Genomic DNA, 24,927 nt, shown 5'->3' on the forward strand with positions numbered 1-24,927 from the left:
TTATTATTATTATTATTGTTTTGTTGTTGTTATCGAACGAGCTTTGTCTACCTCTATATTTACCTCTCTGGTTCCCACTGCTGAAACATTAAAGCAAACTGGCCTCTCCCTTCCCTCCCACCCTCCCTCCTACGTCTAGTTCCTTAACCCCACAACCAAAACTTAGTAACCCACAACTATAGTCTCGGTATAATCTTGACGCCATAGTGACCACAAACTCGGCATCCTATTCCAGCTAGTCAGTTCTATACGTTGTTACGTGTCATCTATGAGAGAGAGAGAGAGAGAGAGAGAGAGAGAGAGAGAGAGAGAGAGAGAGAGAGAGAGAATTCAATGTAGGGAAGATGTGTGAACCCGAGGCTTGGGAGTATTGAGGTGGGGACTCTAGTTAATCCTTTCCCCACCTCCTTGACCTCCTGAGTCTTTTGGCTGTGTGCAGGGAATAGGGCCGTCCCTTCGCTTCACCGCCTACACCCGAGTCTTCTTGGCCAGCCCTGAATCTTCCTGGCTGGTCCTGAATCTCCCTGATTAGCCCTGAAGCTTCCTGAACCAGCCTGATCAGCCTTGAATCTGCCTGGTCGACCCTGTATCTCCCTGGACAGCCCTAAAGCTTCTTGGATGGTCCTGAATCCCCCTGCCCAACCCTAAATCTTCCTGGCTGGTCCTGAATCTCCCTGATCAGCCTTAAATCTTCCTGGCTGGTCCTGAATCTCCCTGATCAGCCCTGACCAGTTAGTTCTCAGACTCTCAGGTCAGGCCATAATGCTCCTCAAAAGGCCCGGCTCTGACATATGGGTTACAGTACATGTATTCTTGGCCAGTGGTAAGACTGCTTGGTTAAATAATTATGTGGCTGGCCTGGCCACCTATGAGACTGGCCTGGCCACCTATTAGACTGGCCTGGCCTTCTATGATACTGGCCTTGCCACATATGAAACTGACCTGGCCACCAATTAAACTGGCCTGGCCATCTATAAGACTGGCCTGACCACCTATGAAACTGTCCTGGCTACCTGTGAGATTGGCCTGGCCACATATGAAACTGACCTGGCCACCAATGAAACTGGCCTGGCCACCCATGAGGCTGCCTGGTCACACGGTGCTGGCCAAAACAAGCTGGCCAGAGGGAGGAGTGTGCTATGCCAGCCACTCAGGTGCACTGGGGAGAGTGTGATCTTACCTGGCAGCCTGTTACTTGCTCAGCCGTGCACCCTCACCACCGCCACCCACCACAATCCTCACTGATACTACCACAACTACCGCCACTCACCACAATCTTCACTGATACTACCACAACTACCGCCACCCACCACAATCCTCACTGATACTACCACAACTACCACCACCCACCACAATCCTCACTGATACTACCACAACTACCACCACCCACCACAATCCTCACTGATACTACCACAACTACCACTCCTCACCACCACCCCACTACCACCACCCACCACAATCCTCACTGATACTACCACAACCACCACTACCGCCACCCACCACAATCCTCACTGATACTACCACAACTACCACTACCACCACTCACCACAATCCTCACTGATACTACCACAACTACCATTACCACCACCCACCACAATCCTCACTGATACTACCACAACTACCACTACCCACCACAATCCTCACTAATACTACCACAACTACCATTACCACCACCCACCACAATCCTCACTGATACTACCACAACTACCATTACCACCACTCACCACAATCCTCACTGATACTACCACAACTACCACCACGCACCACAATCCTCACTGATACTACCACAACTACCACTACCGCCACAATCCTCACTGATACTACCACAACTACCACTACCACCACTCACCACAATCCTCACTGATACTACCACAACTACCACTACCACCACAATCCTCACTGATACTACCACAACTACCACCACCCACCACAATTCTCACTGATACTACCACACCTACCACCACCCACCACAACCCTCACTGACACTACCACAACTACCAACTCCACCCACCACAACTACCACCACCCACCACAACCCTCACTGACACTACCACAACTACCAACTCCACCCACCACAACTACCACCCCCACCTACCACACTCACCACTGATACTAACACAACCACCAAGCACATCCTTCGAGTATCAGTGATGAGACTCGTACATCCCTAACTCGAGGATGACCTTATCACAAACTCCTAAAAAACATAAGAACTTAATTTGTGCTGATAATCGTCTTTATTATTATTATTGTTGTTTTTGTCGTTGCTGTTGTTGTAGTTGTTGTAGTTGTTGTTGTTGTTATGAAAGCCACAACAGGGAACAAAAACTACAGCAAGAGAGAACAACACACAGTCAGCCACACCTCTAGTACAGTTACACAAACACTCCTTCACCAACTATTATTTTTACCTATTTTGTTTATCATACAAGTGAGTGAGTGAGGCAGGGAGATCCACCCAGCCACAGTTCGGCCACACCAACACCCACACCCCCTTCTATGTTTTCCTGCACTCCATCACCATAAATCACCACTAACTATCTCGCTTGTATTTGTGTGCTTGTGGTGCCTCCTGCTGGGTGGAGATGTTGTTGTACGTCCATCCGTCCGTCACTTTGAGTATAAGTAAATATTGTCCATGTAATAACTCGAGTTCTATTGGCTGTATTGAGGGTAGACTTTATACATAGGTTATTTATACACTGATGGTGAACTCTATTGATTTTGATCTTGGTGAGGGGGTGGAGAGGAGGAGGGTTGTGGTGGAGGTATTACAGTATTAGTATCACGAGTTAAATACAGTGCAGTATATCTCCTGTCCCTCCACTCGGGCGAAGACGAGTAACTCAGTTATTATTATTATTATTATTATTATTAAAGCACTTTACAATTGATTAAAGAAAGATGCATTAATGGGTTTATTCGGCGTGTATTACCGTGTTAATTTATTAGTAGTATTTGTGTTGTGCTGAGGGTCACAACTTATTAATAGTTTTGAAGTGTCTCCAACATACACAAGTGTCCAGCGTTGCTTGATTACATAATATACAGGTTTATTTGTCTTATCAGTATCATTTTACATTATATATATATATATATATATATATATATATATATATATATATATATATATATATATATATATATATATATATATATATATATATTAAAGAAGGTCAACCTTGGACAGACGGAAAACACATTTAAATAATTTTCAACTGGTATTTTCAACAAAAGCAGATGGCGACCATAAGTCGTGTGAGTCAGGGTTGGCCTGGCTGTGTGTGGGAGATAAATTATGTATCTTATGAAATACGTCAAACTTAAATGATAATAAGAAATCAGATTTGTCGATGCGGGTGATTCAATCAAGGTATTTGAGAATGTCTGCAATAGGTTCCTACATAACACCAGGCACCAAACACTGAACAAATCACAAGTAAATACAAGGTAGAACAATTAAATAAGATATATGAAAACGAACGAAAATTTTGTCATTACTTAAACAAAATTATGAGAGAAAGCGGTGCATAATGGAGGATTAACTATAAAAAAAACATCCTAGGCGACACGCGGAAAGTCACTGCACATGATGGACGACTCGGTGGGCGGAGGATCAACGGGTTAAAGAGAGGGAGGAGAAACCAAGGGAAAAAGGAGAGGGCAGAAGACGTATAAAAGGAGGTGGAGTTAATGGGATGAAAGATAGAGAGGAAGACGGGAACAGAAGAGAGAGGTTCAATGGGAAGAGCCATTAGGCGGGGAGGGGGAAGGGAAGAAGAGAAGTCTCACACACACACACACACACACCACTGGATCCCGCTGAGTATCGACACCACCATAAGTAATACCCAGTGGAATGCACTCCAGCCCCTTCTCTCTCTCTCTCTCTCACACACACATACACACACAATCCCTACCTTCCCCCTCCTCCCTCCCAGTATCACCCACGGAGAAGACAGTGGTGGAGGGTCCATAGTGACTTGTACCCTGTGTATTCAGTGTCACTCTCAACACCCATCACAACTCACCTACACCTGAGATCACACTAGCACAACACACACACACCTCAGATCACCCCCTCCCCCCCCTCTACCCTCCGGTTCATTGTCCAATTCTCAACGATCAAATCTAAGATCACTCTTAACTCAGTCTACACTCCCCAGTGATCAGTTCTAAGATTAAACAGTTCCTAAAGATCACAGGTAACTTTTTCTTCAGCGTACAGTTGGCAGGAGGCACTATACAAGCGTCCAGAATAACACACATGGCTGGGGTCTCGTCCAGAAAGATCAATTAATTATGTTTAGTGAGAAATTAATAAGAAAATCAACTAATAAATTACATTTAGAAGGTAATTAAGAGAACACGACAATCAACCCTGATCTGTGGGTTTACAGCTAGTGAAGCACCCTGTTGCTGCTTCTTACCTCAGTGAGTCACGAGTGTGGCAGAGGCGAGGGTTGGCCGGAAGTAAAACGAAGTCAGATGAAAATTCGGCTGACAAACGAATGCTACATCTCTTTCTTTGAGACAATTTAACCATTTAGAGGGAGTTATGACTGTAGGAACCCAGAGACCACCCCAGCCTCTGAGGTCACCCAGTGTATTGACCAATGAAAGTGGAGATCATTGTGTATGTTGATTAATGATTGGTTATAACTCCATTTAAGGCTACCAGAGAACAGTTAAATCACGTGTTTGTGCTGACCAATGAGCGGCCACATTTGCTTGTGTGCTGACCAATGAGAGTTGAGATCTCCATGATGTGGTCAAGACACATGAACGATCGGCATGCGTTTTGACCGGTCAGAACGTCAAGTGCATCCACCAATGAGAGGCCAGATAATCTTGCCTTTGACCAATAAGTGGCCAGATCACATTCTCACTTGACCAATGAACGTGGGGATCACCGTGTGCGGTGGCCAATGAGCGTAGGGATGAGGGCATTAGTAAGCACGGTGAGGCGAGTGATTTGATAATGGAGGAGTGGAGTGGAGGACGCGGCTTAGGACTCTCCTCCACTATTGTCGTGTCAACAAGTATATACCTCCAACCAGCGTCCCCGGCCACTCACCTTCCGTCCGTCCCTCCCTCCCTCATCACCCCACCCCCCCACACCATACCAAAGTAGATACCCTTAACAACGGACACCCCCTCCCCCAAAGTGGTCACCTTCAAAATCAGATACACTGAATACTTTCCTACCGTCCACCCGAGTACGAAAGCCACTTGAAAATGGACATCCCCGGACAATGGACACCTTTAATAGTGGACATCCATCACACCGACCAACCTCCCTCGGTGTCCTATCCCACATCCCCATATCGAGAATGCATACCCTTCCTCACTACAGTGTCCAATATTCGGCTGACCCACAGAAGGACACCCTGGGACAGTGGACATCCCGATCGAGACTACCAAAGAAACCATCAACGATAGAAAACATGAATAACTGAAACCAACAACTGTAGTAATTATGAGAAGTAGAAAATACGTCTAACCAAACCTATTAATAGTAAAACCCGCGACTAGTAGAGACCAACCCGAGACCCGAGACCAGTTTCTAAGGTGAAGCGTGGTTGCCTCTACGACTATGGTTCGATACCCACTTAAGTCAGATGTGAGTAGGGCGTCGTGGAGTGTGACTCGACCTAACATAGCAGGTTTATTCTCCGGGTACTCCAGTTATTCCTCCTGTGCTAAAACTGGACCAATGGAGGATAGTCATTACTGGACTTCAAGGACGACCATTGAGTTATGACTTAAGAGTGATTAGTGACCTGTTTTCTGATGGTGTGTGATTGATAGTGCGATTGAAGAGGGTTTTTTTTTTTAGGGGGGCGTCCAAAGCCGATACCCACCCTTTTCTCCTTTTCTTCCCCCTCTTTCCCATCCCTCTTTTATTCCCACTCTCCTTCTCCCTGCCAACACATGCACTCCTTCCCTCTCACACTTCGCTTTCTCACTTCTCTCCCTCCCCATCCCTCTCCTCCTCTCACTCCCCATCCCTCTCCTCCTTCTAGTCCTCACATCACTAGAGGAAGGGCTCGCGACCAGGATAGCGTAGCAGACACACTTTGCATGTATAATGTACCCAGGCAGCTGACTCAATCCCCCGCGAACTGTAATACATCGGGGGTGGTGGTGGTGGTGAGGATTGTAATGGTGGCGGGGTGATAGTGGTAGTGGTGGTGGCGGTAGTGGTGGTGATGGTGATGAAGGAGGTAGTGATGGTAGTGATAGTGAAGATGGTGGTGAGGAATCTTGAGCCACTCCTTATAATCACACCTTTCCTCACCCTCCTCTTCTCTTCCCCCGTCACCCTCCTTCCCCCTCTCCTCATCCGGGTCAGTGTCTGTGCTACAAACACCACCACAACCATTTTTCCATCACCCTCATCAAAGAAAATCTTCCCCAAGCAGAAATATTTAAAAAAAATCCCACTTTAAGTAATCCCTAAACACCTCAATCCACCTTCTAAATTCCCATACCTTTAAAAATAAATCCTAAATCCCCCAAAATATGTCTTTAAAATAATAAACTAATCGCGAATCCTTTTTGGAAGAACTTAAGAAAAAAAAAAAGATTATATAGTTAGTTGTGTAAATTGAAATTCGTATACCAGCCATTAATCCAAACAGATTCAGAGCCGCTGCTTGCCTTATTTGGTGTGTGTGTTACCTCACCCAAGACCCTCTATAGTTATTGAATTGATACAAGGCGCCTCTCCCCCAGCTCTTGTCCTCATCCCCACCCGAAGAAGGAAGGGTAGAGGGGAAGGAATGGGGGAGAGGAAGAGTAGAGGGGGAGGAAGAGGGTGAATGAGGACGTTTTTATTGGGAGAATAGTATGTAGAGGTTGAGGAGCTAGAGAGAGAAATAGAAGACGGAAAGAGAAAGAAGACATGAGAAACAGAGGAAAGGGAGGAAGAAAAAAAGGAAGAAGAGGTAGACGACGAGGAAGTAGAAGAGAAAAAAACAAGATGAAGAGAGAAGAAAGAAGCAGAAAGATGTAAAAACAAAAAGCAGCAGAAAGAAGAGAGAAGAAAAATAAACAAGAAGAAGAGAGACGAAAAACAAGAAGAGAGAAGAAAATAAATAAGAAGAAGAGAAGAAAAATAAACAAGATGAACCATGAAGACAAAAGCTCAGAAGTCAACGGTCGCCGCGGCCTTCATGACCTCAACTGGTGAAGGGCAGCAAATTAATCAAACTAAGAAGCTCCCAATAAAGAGAGAGAGAGAATGGCCATCACGACCACAACTTAAAACTCACTCTTACGGGAGGATAAACAGTAAGAAGATCTGTCATTAACAACACAGACAGACGGACAGACAGATATCTTCAAGTCATTCGTTGAAGGAGCTTTAACAAACGAATATATCTCCAGTTGGTTCACAAGATGTGTCCAAGTGGCTAATTTGACATCTTCAGGTGACTCATAAGACGTCTTCAGGTGATTCGCTCTACGTCTTCCGGTGACTCACTCTACGTGTTCAGGTGACTCACAACACGTCTTCAGATGACTCATTAGACGTCTTTAGGTAACTCACAACACGTCTTCAGGTGAGTCACTCGTTGAACACCGATGCAAAACACAGTTTTGATCAACACTCGAAATCAAATACCACTTCCCTTAAACCTATTTCCAATTAGAAATATGGACTTCAAAAGACAAAAAAAAAAATCCTTCTTCCCAAATTGGAAATGGAGAATGACCATCAGTTTAGAGGACACATAACACTAAATCATTCTTCCGGAAAAAATGCACATCACGAACTGCTGACTCCAACACGTGAGAAAGCTTAGGTCAGGGAGACCCGACCTCTACTGGATTTAATTTAGTCTCCCCTAAAAGAAAAAGAAAAAGATGTAGATTATCTTTGTCACACATTCGTTCTCTGGGGAGAATAGGGCCATAGAGAAGGTCTTTTGTTGTTTTAAGTCAATAGGTTGAGAGAAAATCGTCCTCAGAATACAAACACATAATTTCTGTCCACTCATTTAAGAGAGATAGATACAAACAGAAAGAGAGAAAGGGGGAGGGAGATAGAGAAATAAAGAAAGAGACAGAGAGGAAGGGACATAAAAATAAAAACAGAAAGAGAGAGAAGGAGAGACAGTAAGATATATATATGGAGAGAGATAAAATAAATGTAAGAGAAAGAAAGATAAACAGCGAGAGAGCGGGTGCAAGGGACCTGACAGACAGACAGAGATGGAGAATCCTCCCACCACGAGTACTGGATTAAAAACGTGATAAAGTGTAGGTGAGGGGAGCGACCTCCAGCAGGCAGGTGAGAGGAGGGCGACCTCCAGCAGGTAGATGAAGGGGTCGACCTCCAGCAGGCAAGTGAGGGGGCGACCTCTAACAGACAGGTGAAGGGAGCGACCTCCAACAGACAGGTGAAGGGAACGACCTCCAACAGACAGGTGAGGAGATAGACCTCCTGCAGGCAGGTGAGGAGAGTCGATCTCCAGGTGAGCACAGTGCCAGGTTGTGGATGATCTGCTCTGGCACCCCGGATGAAAAGGTTGTGCTCGGCCACCAGTGTAGCCTTTATGAATAATTAAATTATGGTAATAAAGAGGCCGACTACACCACGCCGCCCCTACCCCTTGTGTCACCTCCAATCTCTCTCAGGTCTCGTGTGTGTGTATGGGATGGAGATGCAGGAGAGAGAGAGAGAGAGAGAGAGAGAGAGAGAGAGAGAGAGAGAGAGAGAGAGAGAGAGAGAGAGACCAAATGCAGATGAGTGATGGGTTAACGTTGGCTTACACTCCCTCGTCTCCATATTAGACAACTTAACGTCAAAATATTAAAGAAAAAAATTATTCATACTTTAATTCTTAAGATTTTTCGTGAGATCCAGATGTGATTTAACCCTGAAGTCCCTCATAAGAAACTCTCTTTAGACACATATCAGGAATCTTATTAAGGCATGAAAAATATAAAGAAAATACAGAGGTCAGTGGCAGAGAGAATCCCAATATCTTGTCTTTTATCCTTCACCTTGTCCTTTTATTTTTCACTGGAAATTTGCATAAGAATATCATGTGGTAGTTTCCGCGGACAGATTTGGGATTTGCGACTTTCTTAACATTTTTCCAGAGGTTAAAGATCAGAGGTCAAACAATAATTGGAGGAGAGGGAAACATTACACAGAGAGGGAGAACATATGATTATGCAGTATTTTTCTTTGTATTTATTGTACAATGGAGTCAACTGCTGCCACACACACACGTTTTACTGAGATATTATTATTATCATTATTATTATTATTATTATATATGTTTTTTTTTTTCATTTTACTTCAATAGTCGATAGATTTTTTGAAGAATGCTTTTCGACGTTCCGACATCTTGAGGAATGTGTGGCGGAAGGTTTGAATTAATTGCTTGAATTTTAATATTTTTTCTGGATGATGCCCCCCGTCACCCCTCCTCCCTCACCCTGGTCACCCCTCCTCACTCCCGTCATCCCCCCTCCCTCACTCTGGTCACCCCTCCTCCCTCACCCCCGTCACCCCTCCACCCTCACCCCTCCTCCCTAACCCCCCGTCATCCCTCCTCCCTCACCCCTCACCGTCCGTCCACAAAGCACATTGAAAAGAGGAACACACCCTGTCTCATCACGCTCGTCAACAGGACCACACCAAAAATAAAAAAAATAAAAAAATAAATAAAAACTTACACAAGCAATCAAAAGATTCTGGCGTTCATTTTCTCTTTTGTATAACGATGTTTATGGAAGGTCGTAGTGTGAGCTGGAGAAGTCAATAAACTAACTCCACCTCCTCACACACACACACACACACACACACACACAAACAATGAAACAAGATCATCATTTTCTCCTCCTCGTCTCCACCCAGTGTCGCGATGGCTTGTGGTCGAGGAGGTGTCTGCCTGGTGAGCGAGGAAGAGGACTCCTTAACCAATCTGTCCTTATCTCTTTAAGTTTAGGACATACGGACGCCACCAAAAGCTCCTTAACCAATATGTATGTATGTATGTATGTATGTATGTATGTATGTATGTATGTATGGATGGATGTATGTATGTATGCATGTATGCATGTATGGATGAATGGATGGATGGATGGATGGATGGATGTATGTATGTATGTATGTATGGATGTATGTATGTATGTATGTATGTATGCATGGATGTATGTATGTATGTATGGATGTATGTATGTATGTATGTATGTATGTATGCATGGATGTATGTATGTATGTATGTATGTATGTACACTACATCTCCAGGTGTTACTCGTCCTCCAGCCGCCAGTACATCAACAAGTGTACATCACTATACACATTTATGGCGTCATTACTAAGCTCCAACAACAGCTGGTGGAGGAGGAACAGCACCAGCTCCAACAACAGCTGGTGGAGGAGGAACAGCACCAACTCCATCAACAGCTGGTGGAGGAGGACCAGCACCAGCTCCACCAACAGCTGGTGGAGGAGGACCAGCACCAGCTCCATCAACAGCTGGTGGAGGAGGACCAGCACCAGCTCCACCAACAGCTGGTGGAGGAGGAACAGCACCAGCTCCACAACAGCTGGTGGAGGAGGACCAGCACCAGCTCCACCAACAGCTGGTGGAGGAGGACCAGCACCAGCTCCACAACAGCTGGTGGAGGAGGAACAGCACCAGCTCCAACAACAGCTGGTGGAGGAGGAACAGCACCAACTCCATCAACAGCTGGTGGAGGAGGACCAGCACCAGCTCCACCAACAGCTGGTGGAGGAGGACCAGCACCAGCTCCATCAACAGCTGGTGGAGGAGGAACAGCACCAGCTCCACCAACAGCTGGTGGAGGAGGAACAGCACCAGCTGGTGGAGGAGGACCAGCACCAGCTCCACCAACCAGCTGGTGGAGGAGGAGCAGCTCCACCAGCTGGTGGAGGAGGACCATCAACAGCTGGTGGAGGAGGACCAGCACCAGCTCCACCAACAGCTGGTGGAGGAGGACCAGCACCAGCTCCATCAACAGCTGGTGGAGGAGGAGCAGCACCAGCTCCACCAACAGCTGGTGGAGGAGGAACAGCACCAGCTCCACCAACAGCTGGTGGAGGAGGAACAGCACCAGCTCCACCAGCAGCTGGTGGAGGAGGACCAGCACCAGCTCCACCAACAGCTGGTGGAGGAGGAACAGCACCAGCTCCACCAACAGCTGGTGGAGGAGGAACAGCACCAGCTCCACCAGCAGCTGGTGGAGGAGGAGCAGTACCAGTTCCAACAACAGCTGGTGGAGGAGGAACAGCACCAGCTCCACCAGCAGCTGGTGGAGGAGGAACAGCACCAACTCCAACAACAGCTGGTGGAGGAGGACCAGCACCAGCTCCAACAGCAGCTGGTGGAGGAGGACCAGCACCAGCTCCATCAACAGCTGGTGGAGGAGGAGCAGCACCAGCTCCACCAACAGCTGGTGGAGGAGGACCAGCACCATCTCCATCAACAGCTGGTGGAGGAGGAACAGCACCAACTCCAACAACAGCTGGTGGAGGAGGAACAGCACCAACTCCAACAACAGCTGGTGGAGGAGGAACAGCACCAACTCCAACAACAGCTGGTGGAGGAGGAGCAGCACCAGCTCCACAACAGCTGGTGGAGGAGGACCAGCACCAGCTCCAACAGCAGCTGGTGGAGGAGGACCAGCACCAGCTCCATCAACAGCTGGTGGAGGAGGAACAGCACCAACTCCAACAACAGCTGGTGGAGGAGGAACAGCACCAACTCCAACAACAGCTGGTGGAGGAGGACCAGCACCATCTCCAACAGCTGGTGGAGGAGGAACAGCACCAACTCCAACAACAGCTGGTGGAGGAGGAACAGCACCAACTCCAACAACAGCTGGTGGAGGAGGAACAGCACCAACTCCAACAACAGCTGGTGGAGGAGGAACAGCACCAACTCCAACAACAGCTGGTGGAGGAGGAACAGCACCAACTCCAACAACAGCTGGTGGAGGAGGAACAGCACCAACTCCAACAACAGCTGGTGGAGGAGTGACCGCAGATCAGGACTCAGGTGGCTGAAGACCAGGAATGTGTGGAGGGAGGAGAAGGGAGGTAAGGAGAGAGAGGGAGAGCAAAAGGGAGGTAAGGAGGGAGGGGGGAGGTTGAAGAGCGAGGGATAGGGAGGCGAGGAGGAGGAGGAGTTAGCGGGTGGGAGAGATTACAGATGTCTCTTGTAGGTATCATCACAATAGTGGTGCTACAACTGACTGCCGGGAGGAAGGAGCAGAGAAGGATTAGGGCCTCCTTCTCAGAGAACTTGGCTTGGGGCAGGAAGGAAGGGGGGTAGGAATGGAAGTAAGGATGTAGGGAAGAGAAGGAGGCAAAGAGTAGTGTACGAAGGGAGGACACAAGGAGGAAAGGGGGCAGGGAGGAATGTAGAAAGGGAGAAGACAAGGAGTGAGGAGGCAGGCAGGGAGGGGATAAGACTCCCCACTGAGGGAGTGAGGCTGGGGGACAAAGCTAAGAGATGGCTGGCCAGATGCAGCCCCACAACCTACACTATAATCCTTCATAACCTCCACCCCGAAGTCCGGGATCATCCTTCTCCCTCCTCATCCTCTTCCCCCTCCTCTTCCTCCTCCACTCATTCCTCGCGGTTCATCTTCGTCCCTCGCGGTGCCTCTGAACACTCGCGGTTCTTTTGAGAACTTGCGCTACCAGATCCCCGTCTGGAGGTCCCACACCAGAGTTTTCGTGGTCCTCGCTAGCCAAGCTTTCCTCGACCTCTTACGTGTAATCCTCCAAGCTCATGAGGATTTTGAACTCGCGAAGTCCCTTGAAAACTCACGTTCCCAATTACTTGCACTTCTACTGTAGATTACCAGCTGGCAACAGACTCCGCAGACATCAGCCACCACAGGGTTTGCGAGCCAAATGTCCCCCGGATCAAAAATACTCACGCATCTCAGAAAACTCGAGCTATTAATTGCTTTACTCTTCAACGCTGCCAAGTTGCGAGTCTTGCCTTTCCAAAACACACACCTCACAGACCACACCTTACAAAGACGTGACGAACCAGATCTCTCTCTCTCTCTCTCAACTCTTTCCATACAGCTGTAATATCTTCTCTTGTTCTTTTTTATACAACATCCAGGGGTAGAATTCCACAGCTTAGGGTAGGAAAGGAAGGAAGGAAGGAAGGAAGGAAGGAAGGAAGGAAGGAAGGAAGGAAGGAAGGAAGGAAGGAGAGAGAGAGAGAGAGAGAGAGAGAGAGAGAGAGAGACCTGGCAGCCAAAGGGTCGGGTCACACTATCTTACTGCCACCATCATCCTCCGCGCGTCTCTGTCATCAGCAACCCTACACGACCATCCCTGGACACCTACGGACACTTTCAATGGACTTTAGACACTTAGATATTTTATTCTGTATTCTGAAGACTTTAAACACATAGATATATATTTTATGATGACACTATACATATACTATTTTACAAAGACTCGTACAGCCGTGAAGCTTTACCACAGGGCTTTTAATACCTAGGAGCACTTTCAGAAGATTTCGAACACCTTGAACCACTTGACAGGATTCGAACACCTTGAACCACTTGACAGGATTCGAACACCTTGAACCACTTGACAGGATTCGGACACCTTGAACCACTTGAGAGGATTTCGAGCACCGTGAAGCAATTTTAGGTGATTTCGGACACCCTGAAGCATTTAAGAAGTTTTCGGATACCCTGAAGCACTTGAGAAAAAATCGGACGCACAGAAGCACTTGAGAATTGATTTACGCAGCTACACTAACAACTAAAATCAGTAGCAGCAACACTCACGAGGAAACACTTCCTGTATAATAACTTTCAGAACTCTCGATATATATGAAAGATTCTCTAAAGTTTTGACAGAATTTTCGAACACCTGTTGAACTTTTAAAGCACATATGGACTGTTATAGGACCTGCAGTAAAGGCTTCAACACACGCAAGTTACAGAAAAAAAGGAAGTAAAATTTTGATTCATTTGGACCAATTTATGAAACCTTGTTGACGAAACACTAAATGCACTTCTAGTCTCTGCAACAACACCAAATCTTTGCTTTACTTGTTGAAAAATATGGTCCTGGCACAATGGTGTTGAGCTGTCGACATAACACAAAATTCCACTGAAGAAAATTATATTATCTGGTATAATAACTAACTGGACAATATCATGTCGCGGAAGTGTCCTGGGGCACTAGTGCTGCCATCCCTCCCCCCACCATGCCTGACATCACCCCTTTTCGCTTCTTCACAAGCCTTTACCATAAGAATGTTGCCTAGCAATCAATAGCGCCTGGCGTTCCTGTACACCTCACACAGATATGCTAAATGAATCTTCGCTATAAGAATGTTCGCCCGCCCTCTGCTTCCAATGACTCTCCCTAATGGACCAAGCAAGTACTGTGACCCCTATTTACTGTGGTAAAGGAGCTGGTAAGTGACGGGCTCTGAAGGTTCTTGGTGGTGTCTTGGTGCGTCCTGATGGGCGAAGCAAATCGCAATCCAGTTCCAATGGTGTCTGTCTTGTTCATGGTGGGAGACTGTTGGTTCTGGTGAGTTTACTGTGTCTTAATCCAGCTCTAACTAGTCCTACCACAGCCCCGAATAGATGGTGGTAACACTGGGAGTAATTGGACATCATATCCCTCGGTAGCTTTACAGGACTAGCAAACTCTCACCTAGTTCTTATTTCTGCTTATTAATAGCAGAGACTCAGGAGGTTCTCAACCAGTTCTAGTGTGCCCTGACAGGTTCTGATCAATCTAAACAAATCACGGAATTCCCCTAACTAGTTCTAGCTTCCCCTGAGCAGCTTAAATCTACGTAATCCTCTCGCAGGTCATGGGTAGCCCTGGCAAGCTTTACCCTATACGACAGTTGACAGTGATTTTACTAGTCTTGAGCAGCTTAATCCCGCGGACTACTGGCCCATGTTGGCCTTCAGGAGTCTAGTGTAAACGTGTTAGACTCGACTGACTTAACCCTGTAGACTGTCATTAGCAGTTCTTAAGGTTCACAGACCACTATATTTTTTCTTATTGTAGGGACTGAAGGTGAGGTGTGACTGACTAGTTTTGGCTAGTTATCAAGGCAGCGGGTGGAGAGGTAAGCTAGTCGTGGCTAGTTTTCAGGGTGGCAGGGCTTGTCTTGGCTAGTTCTTAGGGTGGTAGGATTTGTCTTGGTTAGTTCCCAGGGCAGTAGGGTTTGCCTTGGCTAGTTCCCAGAGCGGCAGAAGAGATTAGCTAAGCCTGGCTACTTCCCAATACAGCGGGGAAAGGGGAGGCTAGTCCTGGGTAAGTCCCAAGGCGAGGATAAGAGAGGAGCTAGCCGTGGCTAGTTGGTGAGGGGGGAGAGGGCCTAGTCGTGGCTAGTTGGCGGGGGAAGGGGGGGAGACCGTGACGCCTCGGCCGCTGTGACGGACGTTTACGATTGCAGGCTAATTCTGTCCTGAATGATCCCGCTGACTTTATGGTTGTTTACTGAACCCACCAGAGACTACCACTGTGCTGCCTTGTGTGGTCCCCCGCCCACACACACGCACACACACACACACACACACACACAGGAGAAGGGTGAGAGAGACACTGTATGCTGTATGGAGGTGAGGGTGAGGGAGACACCGCGTGGAGGTGAGGGTGAGCAATCAGCAGAACATCACACAGCAGAGGACAACAATCAGCAGAACATCACACATGTAGGCCAGCAGTCAGCAGAGCCAAGATCCAGCAGAGTATCAGAGCCTGGCCTGCTGACCCCACCTGTTACATTATTTACCCATTGTCCAGGTGAGCCATAACTCGTTGCCGAGCCCTCCACGCGCTACCTCGCCTGGATAAGACCTCGAAGGGTACAAAGGTAAACTAATTAACCTGAGTCAGCTGTTGACCTCCATGTCTCATAGAGTGATTTCCAGATCCCGAGGCCTAATTTTCTTACCCTGGGCTTAAGTCCGAGTGTGAGTTAGTCTGATAAAAGTGACTCCCAGGGTTCAAGGCTTACTATTATCAGCTTTCTCGACATGGATTCAAGTTAGGTGTTTGTTAATCCAGGTGTTTGTTAATCCAGGTGTTTGTTAATCCGGGTGTTTGTTAATCCGGGTGTTTGTTAATCCGGGTGTTTGTTAATTCAAGAGTTTGTTAATCCAGGTGTTTGTTAATCCAGGTGTTTGTTAATCCAGGTGTTTGTTAATCTAGGTGTTTGTTAATCCGGGTGTTTGTTAATCTAGGTGTTTGTTAATCCGGGTGTTTGTTAGTCCAGGTGTTTGTTAATCCAGGTGTTTGTTAATCCAGGTGTTTGTTAATCCAGGTGTTTGTTAATCCAAGTGTTTGTTAATCCAAGTGTTTCTTAATCAAGAGGTAAAATATTACTCCCACTCATCTTTCTGATATAACCAGGAAGGAAATCAAGTACTTTATAGATGTCAATAAGTTAAACCCGTTGAAGCTTTATTTTTAGTACTGCAGTCTTATCCATCTTTCTCTTTATACCTTAATCTATATACTCTCTCTCTCTCTCTCTCTCTCTCTCTCTCTCAACACATGACCTCCTCCTTCACCAATAAGTCTCACCCCACCACCTTTATCACCACCACGGGGCGTTGGCCGAGTCCTTTCCACAGAGTCTCGTCTTTAAAACTTTCTAAACTCAGTATTATTTCTAAGGTCTTTTTTGGTTATGGTTCCACCTTTTTTTTCTGACATATAATATATTCATAAGCTTTCACACAGTCATCATATACCTCCACACAGTCATCATATACCTCCACACAGTTATCATCATATACCTCCACACAGTCATCATATACCTCCACACAGTCATCATATACCTCCACACAGTCATCATATACCTCCATACAGTCATCATATACCTCCACACAGTCATCATATACCTCCACACAGTCAGTCATCCCTCCACACAGTCATCATATACCTCCACACAGTCAGTCATCATACTCATCATATACACAGTTATCATATACCTCCACACAGTCATCATATACCTCCACAGTCATATATACCTCCACACAGTCATCATATACCTTACATATACCTCCACACAGTCAGTCAGTCATCATATACCCCCACAGTCATCATATACCACACAGTCATCATATACTCCACACAGTCATCATATTCCTCCACACACAGTGAGTCATCATATACCTCCACACAGTCATCATATACCTCCACACAGTCAGTCATCATATACCTCCAGAGTCATCATATACCTCCACATATAACCACTTATAAAATGAACCAGCACTACCATCTCCATCTCCTCCTCCTCCTCCTCCTCCTCCTCCTCCTCCCTCCTCCTCCTCCTAACATCCTAAAACCTAAAGTACCCGGTAAATCCATGCATCCAAAACAAGCAATTTCGACTTCTTTTTTTTTCATTGGGTGGGTGGGTGGGTGGGTGAGGTGGGTGGAGTGGAGGGAGGAGGCTTTACTGAGAGTATTAGTGAATATATTGTGGGCAGGAGAGCAGTATAATCCTGGTAGTAGATTTATCCTCGTGTGTGTGTGTGTGTGTGTGTGTGTGTGGTGACCAGGTAGGATCGAGCGATAACATCTTGTGCGTGGTGACACTTACAGTAGACCTGAACCATGTCTCCCCAGTCAAGCCATAAACGACACTATACAACTCTCTCTCTCTCTCTCTCTCTCTCTCTCTCTCTCTCTCTCTCTCTCTCTCTTCTATCTTCAACACGTAGCAGAATAGGAGAAGACAAGGAGGAGGTATAAGAAGGAGGAAGAGGAGGAGGATAATCGATAGGTTAAAGAAAGGGAGGGTTGAAGGGATGGTAAAGACAATTAGAGATAAAGTGGTGTTGAAGGAGAGGTGTAAAGAAGAAAGAGAGGGGGGGAGGAGAAGGGAGGTGAAAGGGAATGATGAAAGAGAAGGGGTTAAAGAGGAGAGAATAATGGGTATGAGAGAGATAGAGAGAGAAAATGAAAGAACAAGAAAAGGAGGAAGTAAAAAAAAAAAAGGGATGACATGAATGGAGGAAAGAGGAAACAAGGAAACAAGAGGAAAGGAAGGGGGTTGACGTAGAGAAAAAGAGAGGGAAGATCGGTAAGGAGTCTTTGGGGGAAGGGAGTGAGGTAGAGAAGGGAGTGGAGGGAGTAGATGGAGGGAAGGAGTAGAGGGAGGGATGGACATGGCTGGAGGAGTTGAGGAGGAGAGGTAAACGTGTCACCCGTTCCCCCTCTTACCCCCCCTCTTACCCTACCCCCCTTACAACCTTACCCCCCTCTTACCCCCTCCTCCCCCTTCTCTTACCCCCTTACCCCCCTCCCTCCCTTTTACCCTACCTCCTTTACCTTTCCGCCTCTCTACATCTGACACACACCTAGAGAAACGGTCATGTAACACACCCTCTACACGTCAATCTCCACGCCCACCGCGCCCGAACAAGCGTATGACCACCTACTGTACCTAGCGACACACCTACATCTCCAAGTTCACAGTCACGCCCACACTACACAAGCAAAAAATAAAACAGTTTCCTCCACAATGTAAACAAACAAGGAAACGCAGAAGCTACTTAATTGTGTACTGTACATAACAACACTCCCAATGTCTGTCTTTACGCCACTATCTCATCACCTGTGTTTTAATCGTAACCTGGAGGTGGACACAGCCTGGCATCCTTAGATCTACTGTATTGTACACACGAAGGACCTCAACAAATTCACAGGTAGAGAACTTACATATGAGCAGATCCTACACACAGGAGGAAGGACTCTTACACTACACACAGGACGAGGGACTCACCTTTGAGCGGACTCTTCATGGCGGCCTCGACGAGTCCGGCCAGTAGTTGAAGGGACTTGGGATCCTGGGCGAGACCACTGCTGAAGGCGGCCAAGGCGTCGGCATGGCGCCCCAGACACTGTAGAGCCACGCCCTGCCGGTAGTACGCCTGCCGGAGGAGGAGGATCAAGTTAGTCCTTCGTCAACGCTCACAACATAAATATACTAGTGTATTATAGTCAATGGTCTGGTATATATTGGTTAATACATCTAATACATTGTATATTCTACAATTAGTAATACATACACACATACTGTACATACATACATACATACATACATACATACATACATACATACATACATACATACATACAAACAACATACATACAGTACATACATACATACATACATACATACATACATACGGTTCACCTACACATAAACTACAAGATAAAGGTTATGTTAGAACAAGAGATACAAACAGTACACTGGCAGGACACCTCACGCCCCCCAGCATCCACGACGTACAAGTAAGGCGCACTGTGGAGACTTGCGCGCCATCTTGCGGGTGCGCCACACACTGCGCAGGGTGAGCCAGGTGACCAGAGGGCGTCTCCGGCCGCGGGTTGCCCCCTTGTTGGCACTACCACCTCCACCACGAAGCAGAACCATGGCTCCCACAACAACCTCTTCTTTGGCACTGTGTTGAAGCACTACAGGGTATGGTCAACGCTGCATGGTGCCTCTGCCTCAACCTTCCTGCCTGCTTCACCACGCCCGGTCACTCCTCACTAGCTGTGTCCACTCCACAGCTGACCTCCAGAGTGTCACTGTCTTACTCGGTCTCACTGCTTAATGTCTTCACTAACACACAGGATTTGGGCAACATAATCACCAGCCTTATTGTAATGTTCTTTGGTATTTTTTCCTGAAATACAGTATACTTATATATTCATTCATCTGTCTATCCATATAATTTTCTATCGATTGCAATATACTCGTATATCTCCATCAAGTCGTACCTTCAGGGGAAAACAAAATTACTATTTATCAACTCTCTTGTATGTCCAATGAACAGATCTCCAGCTAGGAAGCTAACGTCTTCACGATCCATTATTTACGAAAATAAAAAACAGGTACTACAGTGGATCAAACTGTGAGCAGTAGTGATACACAGCGTTGGTCACTTAACACCACACATGAATCAACGAGATGAGCCGTTTTTAACTTGTGTGTGTGCGTGTGTGTAAGTGCGCACGCGCACACTTTCGCTCTGGTAAAATGGTGAGTGTATAGGTAAAATACTAAGACTAAGCTAACTAAGTAAAGCATTGAGCTAGTCTGTGAACCAATGTGGTAGTGTATAAGTGAATCATTGTTATAATGTGTAGGTGAAGCAGTGAAAGTGAAACTGTCCGAAGCAAAAAAAAAGTAAGTTAATGAAAAGGAAACATATTGCCTTAGTGAAGCAGTGAGATGACGGAGTCCTGGGTATATTCACTCTCGAATCTGGTGAAGAGTTGAGCTAATGAGAGGTAGAGATGGTGAATTAGTGAAGTAATAAGGCAGTAAATCAACCTCGTGAAACAGTGAGATGAAGGAGTCGAGGGCAGGTGAGGCATCCTGGGCACGCATGAGATCAGCGTGAGGCGTGTGATTAATGATTCAGAAGTGGGTCATGAAGCAGTGGCAGGAGGGTGGTGATCAGCGTGAGGTGTCGCTGATTAATGGTTCACAAACCCCTCCGCTGGCCACCCCACTGTCTAGAAGGATGCACCTCTACACTCTTGCCAACCGTGTGTGTGTGTGTTTGTGTACGCGCGCCCGTATAAATCAGTGTGTGTGCGAATGTGTGTGTGTGTGTGTGTTAAGCCTAAATGAAACGACACTAATAAACCTAGTCTTATAAAGATAAACAGGAGTACCACAGGCCGAAACTTTGGTCCTACAGCATTTAAATATTTACAATCTTTATCAATCAATCGCCAAACAAATCAAGATTCCCTTCCACGGCTCCCTGGGTCTACTCCAAACAACCACATCGGAACTTAACAGCTTGAAAAGAGTTTATTACTACATTTTTTCAAATTGATATTACAGGTACTAAACAGAGGGAGCTGAGAGTATGTAACATGCCCCTGGTGCTGCAACCAGTGAGGTTCTCACACAAGATCAAACCGACGTAGACCACATCTCTCTCTCTCTCTCTCTCTCTCTCTCTCTCTCTCTCTCTCTCGCCCTCTCTCTCTCACTTAACTGTTTTAAAGAATATAGTGCTATTCTGAACAAATGTAAGCGACTGTGCTTAAAAGGGATTCGTGATAAAATTTGGTAAAATATTGACGCGCTCGATAAAACTTCCAAGTGTATCTGCTTATGCCTCGAATGGAGAACAATACACCTCTGAATAATACAACAACCTCCTGCTACTTAGAGAACTATAGGGAAGTCAGCAAATACTTAAATGGCGTGTAAAAGAGATTCAAAGCATGTTGCAAGGCTTTAGATAGCATTAAACTCATGCCTGGTAAGTATGGAAGACCGGACCGTTGTCGTGGTACAGTGGCCCACAGGTATAGCATTCCACCCCTCGGTGGCCTTACCGAAAATGTGGCGACGTCAGAATCACAGCCGAACCTTCTTTGCAGAGATTACATTCATCATATAGCTTAGCACAAATCTCGAGTACATATATTACCGAGAAAAAATAATTATATATATATCGTTGGCAATATGATCGGAAAGGGCACACTATATTTGTGGGCAACTGTACCTCCGATATTTGGAAAACTCAAGATAGAGACGAGTGCAGCGGGCTGGAGGCCGCAGTTGTGGAGATTGGAGGAATCATCTAATGGTTTTGCGACAACTTCGAGAGGTAAGCGTCAAAGATTAAACCTTAACTCACATATTTGGGAAACTCAGTGGATGTAGGAGAGTAAAGGGCTGCAGGCCGTGTCATGTGCAGGCCGCAGTAATGGTGACTGACACATGAGCTGATGGAGGAATCCACATTGGCTGCACAATCAGCTAAGCGACGCGTGACTTGACGGCAGGAATCTACCGGCTGACATGACGCGCCGGACCTGCCGTGCAACAGGTCTTACGCCGCCCCTGAGGCACCACCAGGGGTCTCTCTCTCTTCTTAACCATAAAAGGGTTAAAGGAGGGATGAGGGAGGGGTTTGGAAGTGACGTGAGGAATGGGGGGTGGGGGGGCGGGGGGGTGGAGGTAAAGCAGAGGCGTGACGTGTGATTCAGGTTTAAGGAACTAAGAACGAACCCCATGACCACCAACATCGACGACTCCAACATGACAACATCAGAGCGACAACCACCATCGACCCCTCCAATACGATAACATCAAGGGCAACAACCACCATCGACCCCTCCAATACGACAATATCAGGGCAACAACCACCATCGACCCCTCCAACACGACAACATCAAGGGCAACAACCACCATCGACCCCTCCAACACGACAACATCAAGGGCAACAACCACCATCGACCCCTCCAACACGACAACATCAGGGCGGTACGGAATTCGGCCCTTTCATAGAATTGGAAAGCGGTTCTCTCGGTGTGACTTGGGAGTTCCTTGGAGACACCCAACAGGAGGGATATCTGTCACTCTACACTCCTTCTATCTCTCTCAGTCTCTCCCTCTCTCTCTCCTTTATTTCAATGTTATTGCCATTGTATCTACTTCTTTTGATGCTGTTACTCCATCCATTTTTGTTTGCGTCTGTGCACCCCATCGCTGTATCCGCATTTATCCACTTTCACTGTAACCAACTCTCAATCTTTCTCTGTACCCATCCACATCCACGTCCCAACACATTCACTCCCCCGCCATCTCGTGTCTTTATGTGCCTGTCATAACCAGGTTTACTTATGTAAAGCACAACAAAATATGTAGATAAGTCGTGGTGGTGGTCCTGGCATCCTGAGACCCTGGACCCTGGGACCTTGGAACCTTAGGACCCTGTAACCCTGGAACCTTGGGATCCTGGAACTCTGGGACCATGAAACCCTGAGACTGTGAGACCTTGGGCTCTAAAACCTTGGGACCTTGAGATTCTGGGACCTTGGGATCCTTGGACCCTGAGACCTTGGGACTCTGGCACCTTAGAATCCTGGGACCTCGGGACCTTGGGACCTTGGTATTCTGGGACCTAGGGAGCCATAAATATATCAACAGAAAGATTTTAGTACTAAGATGGATCATGAAAAGATAAAGAACATAAGAACGGGGAGTTGGAGGCAGAGAGTGGGGGTAGAGGGTCTGGGGGAATGATTGGGGATCCAAGATGGGGAGGGGGTAGTGGGGATGAGAGGTTCGCCACTGTTGACAAACTTTATCAACAGTCATAAACTTCCAAGTGGGGGAAGTAGGTCACTGCCTACGTGTGTGTGTGTGTGTGTGTGTGTGTGTGTGTGTGTGTGTGTGTGTGTGTGTGTTATCATGTTTGTTTACGTGTATGTGTGTGTATGAGATAATTTTCTGTGGTGTATATGTGTCATTGCAAAACACACACACACACACACACACACACACACACACACACACACACTAGCCAAGATGGGAATTTTTATGTTCGTCTTTTACGTCATTAGAATGCTGAGGACCCGCTGAAGCTGATAGTGTGGCCCCGATGGTGTGTGGGACGTGTGGGGTACTGTGGGGGCCTTATAGGACACTGTGGGACTATTTTGACACTGTGTGGGCTCTATGGCTGCACTGTAGAGTCTGTGGTGTTCTGTTGGGGATTTATAGCGCATTGTAGGGGCTCTGTGGGCTCTCTGGGTGCTGTGGGTCATTATGGGTACGCCGTGGGTTAGGAAAATTCGACCACTGAATGTTTTCTCACTCGTTTATTCGTTATCTCTCTCTCGCAACCACCAGAAAGAACACTCAGTTGGTAACTACGACAGTCTATCGTTCGCCCGTCTCCCGCCTGCAGTGGTGCTTGTGCTTGTGTGTGTGTGTGTGTGTGTGTGTGTGTGTGTGAGAGGCATCTCCTTCTATCGTTCCTTCCTTCCTACCTTTACCCCTTTCCTCCTCCCTTCTCCTCTACCCCCCTCAATCTAGCAAGGTACTTTACCCTCCCTCCCTCTCTTCATCCCTCCTCTCGTCCCTCCTTTACATCACCCCTTCATCCCATCTTGCAAGGTTCTCCTTCCCCCTCCTTACAAGGCCTCCACCTCCCCCCACCTCCTTGCAAGGCCCTCACCCTAACAAGGAACCTTCCCCCCTCTATACTGTCACTGTAGGTATGGCGGGAGATGCACGACCCCAGGACAGGCCGCGTGTCCTAAGATATGGCCATGAAGGGACAGCCACGAGGATATGTATACAGATATGGACAAGGGTACATTTCCATACATATACCGTGATTACACTACCCGCACCTCACACGTGGCCACGAAGGGAGGGATACAATTGTGGCCGTACCTGTAGGGCCACAAATTTTGTCCATGAACACAAGGCCACAAATTTTGCCCCATGAACCAGCCAGGGAGGATATTTAACGTCCCGATCTCTCATGCATCACAAACTACCCGACCGTCGAGTTTTTAGCCTCCAGAGCCGCCTCACAGCCACGACGCCTTGTCTTAGTTATGTCTTAAATTATTCTCTTCAGTCATGAGCTCCGAAACACCAAGGGTAAGACATTTGTTCCTTCATGCGATCTTGTGTTTATGTTTAAGATGTGGTTGTTTATCTCTGAGTTGTTTCTAAACCATGGGTGTCCTCACGGCTAGCAGGACACTATGTCTAAGTCATGAGTTGTTTGAGACAGCCATGTTAGGAGGCAGGACTCAAAGGAAGCCATCAACCATGTCCATGTGTTAAGACATAGCTACTACTGTCTTAAGGAAGGTGGCGACACCCTGATCACGTCACCTCACCTGCCCCCCCCCCACGTCTAGGGTGACAGATGATGGCCTACCTGTCACCTTCCTCACCTGTCACCATTCCTTCCTCCTTCTGTCACTAACATCTTCCTTCTTTCTCTCTCTGGTACTTTTTCTTGCCCGTTTCACACTCTTCCTCCCGTCATCCTACATACCTATGGTGCATCCCAAACACAACACCCCTCTCCATCATCCCACCCCTCCCATCACCCCACCTCACCCCTCCCATCACC

At 46.9% G+C, this 24,927-nt stretch overlaps 1 protein-coding gene across 1 annotated transcript in view; it reads right to left on the minus strand.

The window, feature by feature from the left end:
• The window catches only part of LOC121877971 (tetratricopeptide repeat protein 28-like), a 64,041-nt gene extending 40,445 nt beyond the window's left edge, over positions 1–23,596 (minus strand). Inside the window, exons 1-4 of the mRNA XM_042383933.1 lie at positions 23,385–23,596; positions 22,729–22,950; positions 19,302–19,473; positions 18,792–18,939 (exon numbers count right to left, since the gene is read on the minus strand). Coding sequence (XP_042239867.1) covers positions 18,792–18,939; positions 19,302–19,473; positions 22,729–22,950; positions 23,385–23,596 — 754 coding nt within the window. The remainder of the gene's footprint in view (positions 1–18,791; positions 18,940–19,301; positions 19,474–22,728; positions 22,951–23,384) is intronic.
• Positions 23,597–24,927: the final 1,331 nt, after the last annotated feature.

Source organism: Homarus americanus, unplaced genomic scaffold, assembly GCF_018991925.1.
Source record: "Homarus americanus isolate GMGI-L3 unplaced genomic scaffold, GMGI_Hamer_2.0 scaffold13464, whole genome shotgun sequence".
Lineage (NCBI taxonomy): Eukaryota > Metazoa > Arthropoda > Malacostraca > Decapoda > Nephropidae > Homarus > Homarus americanus.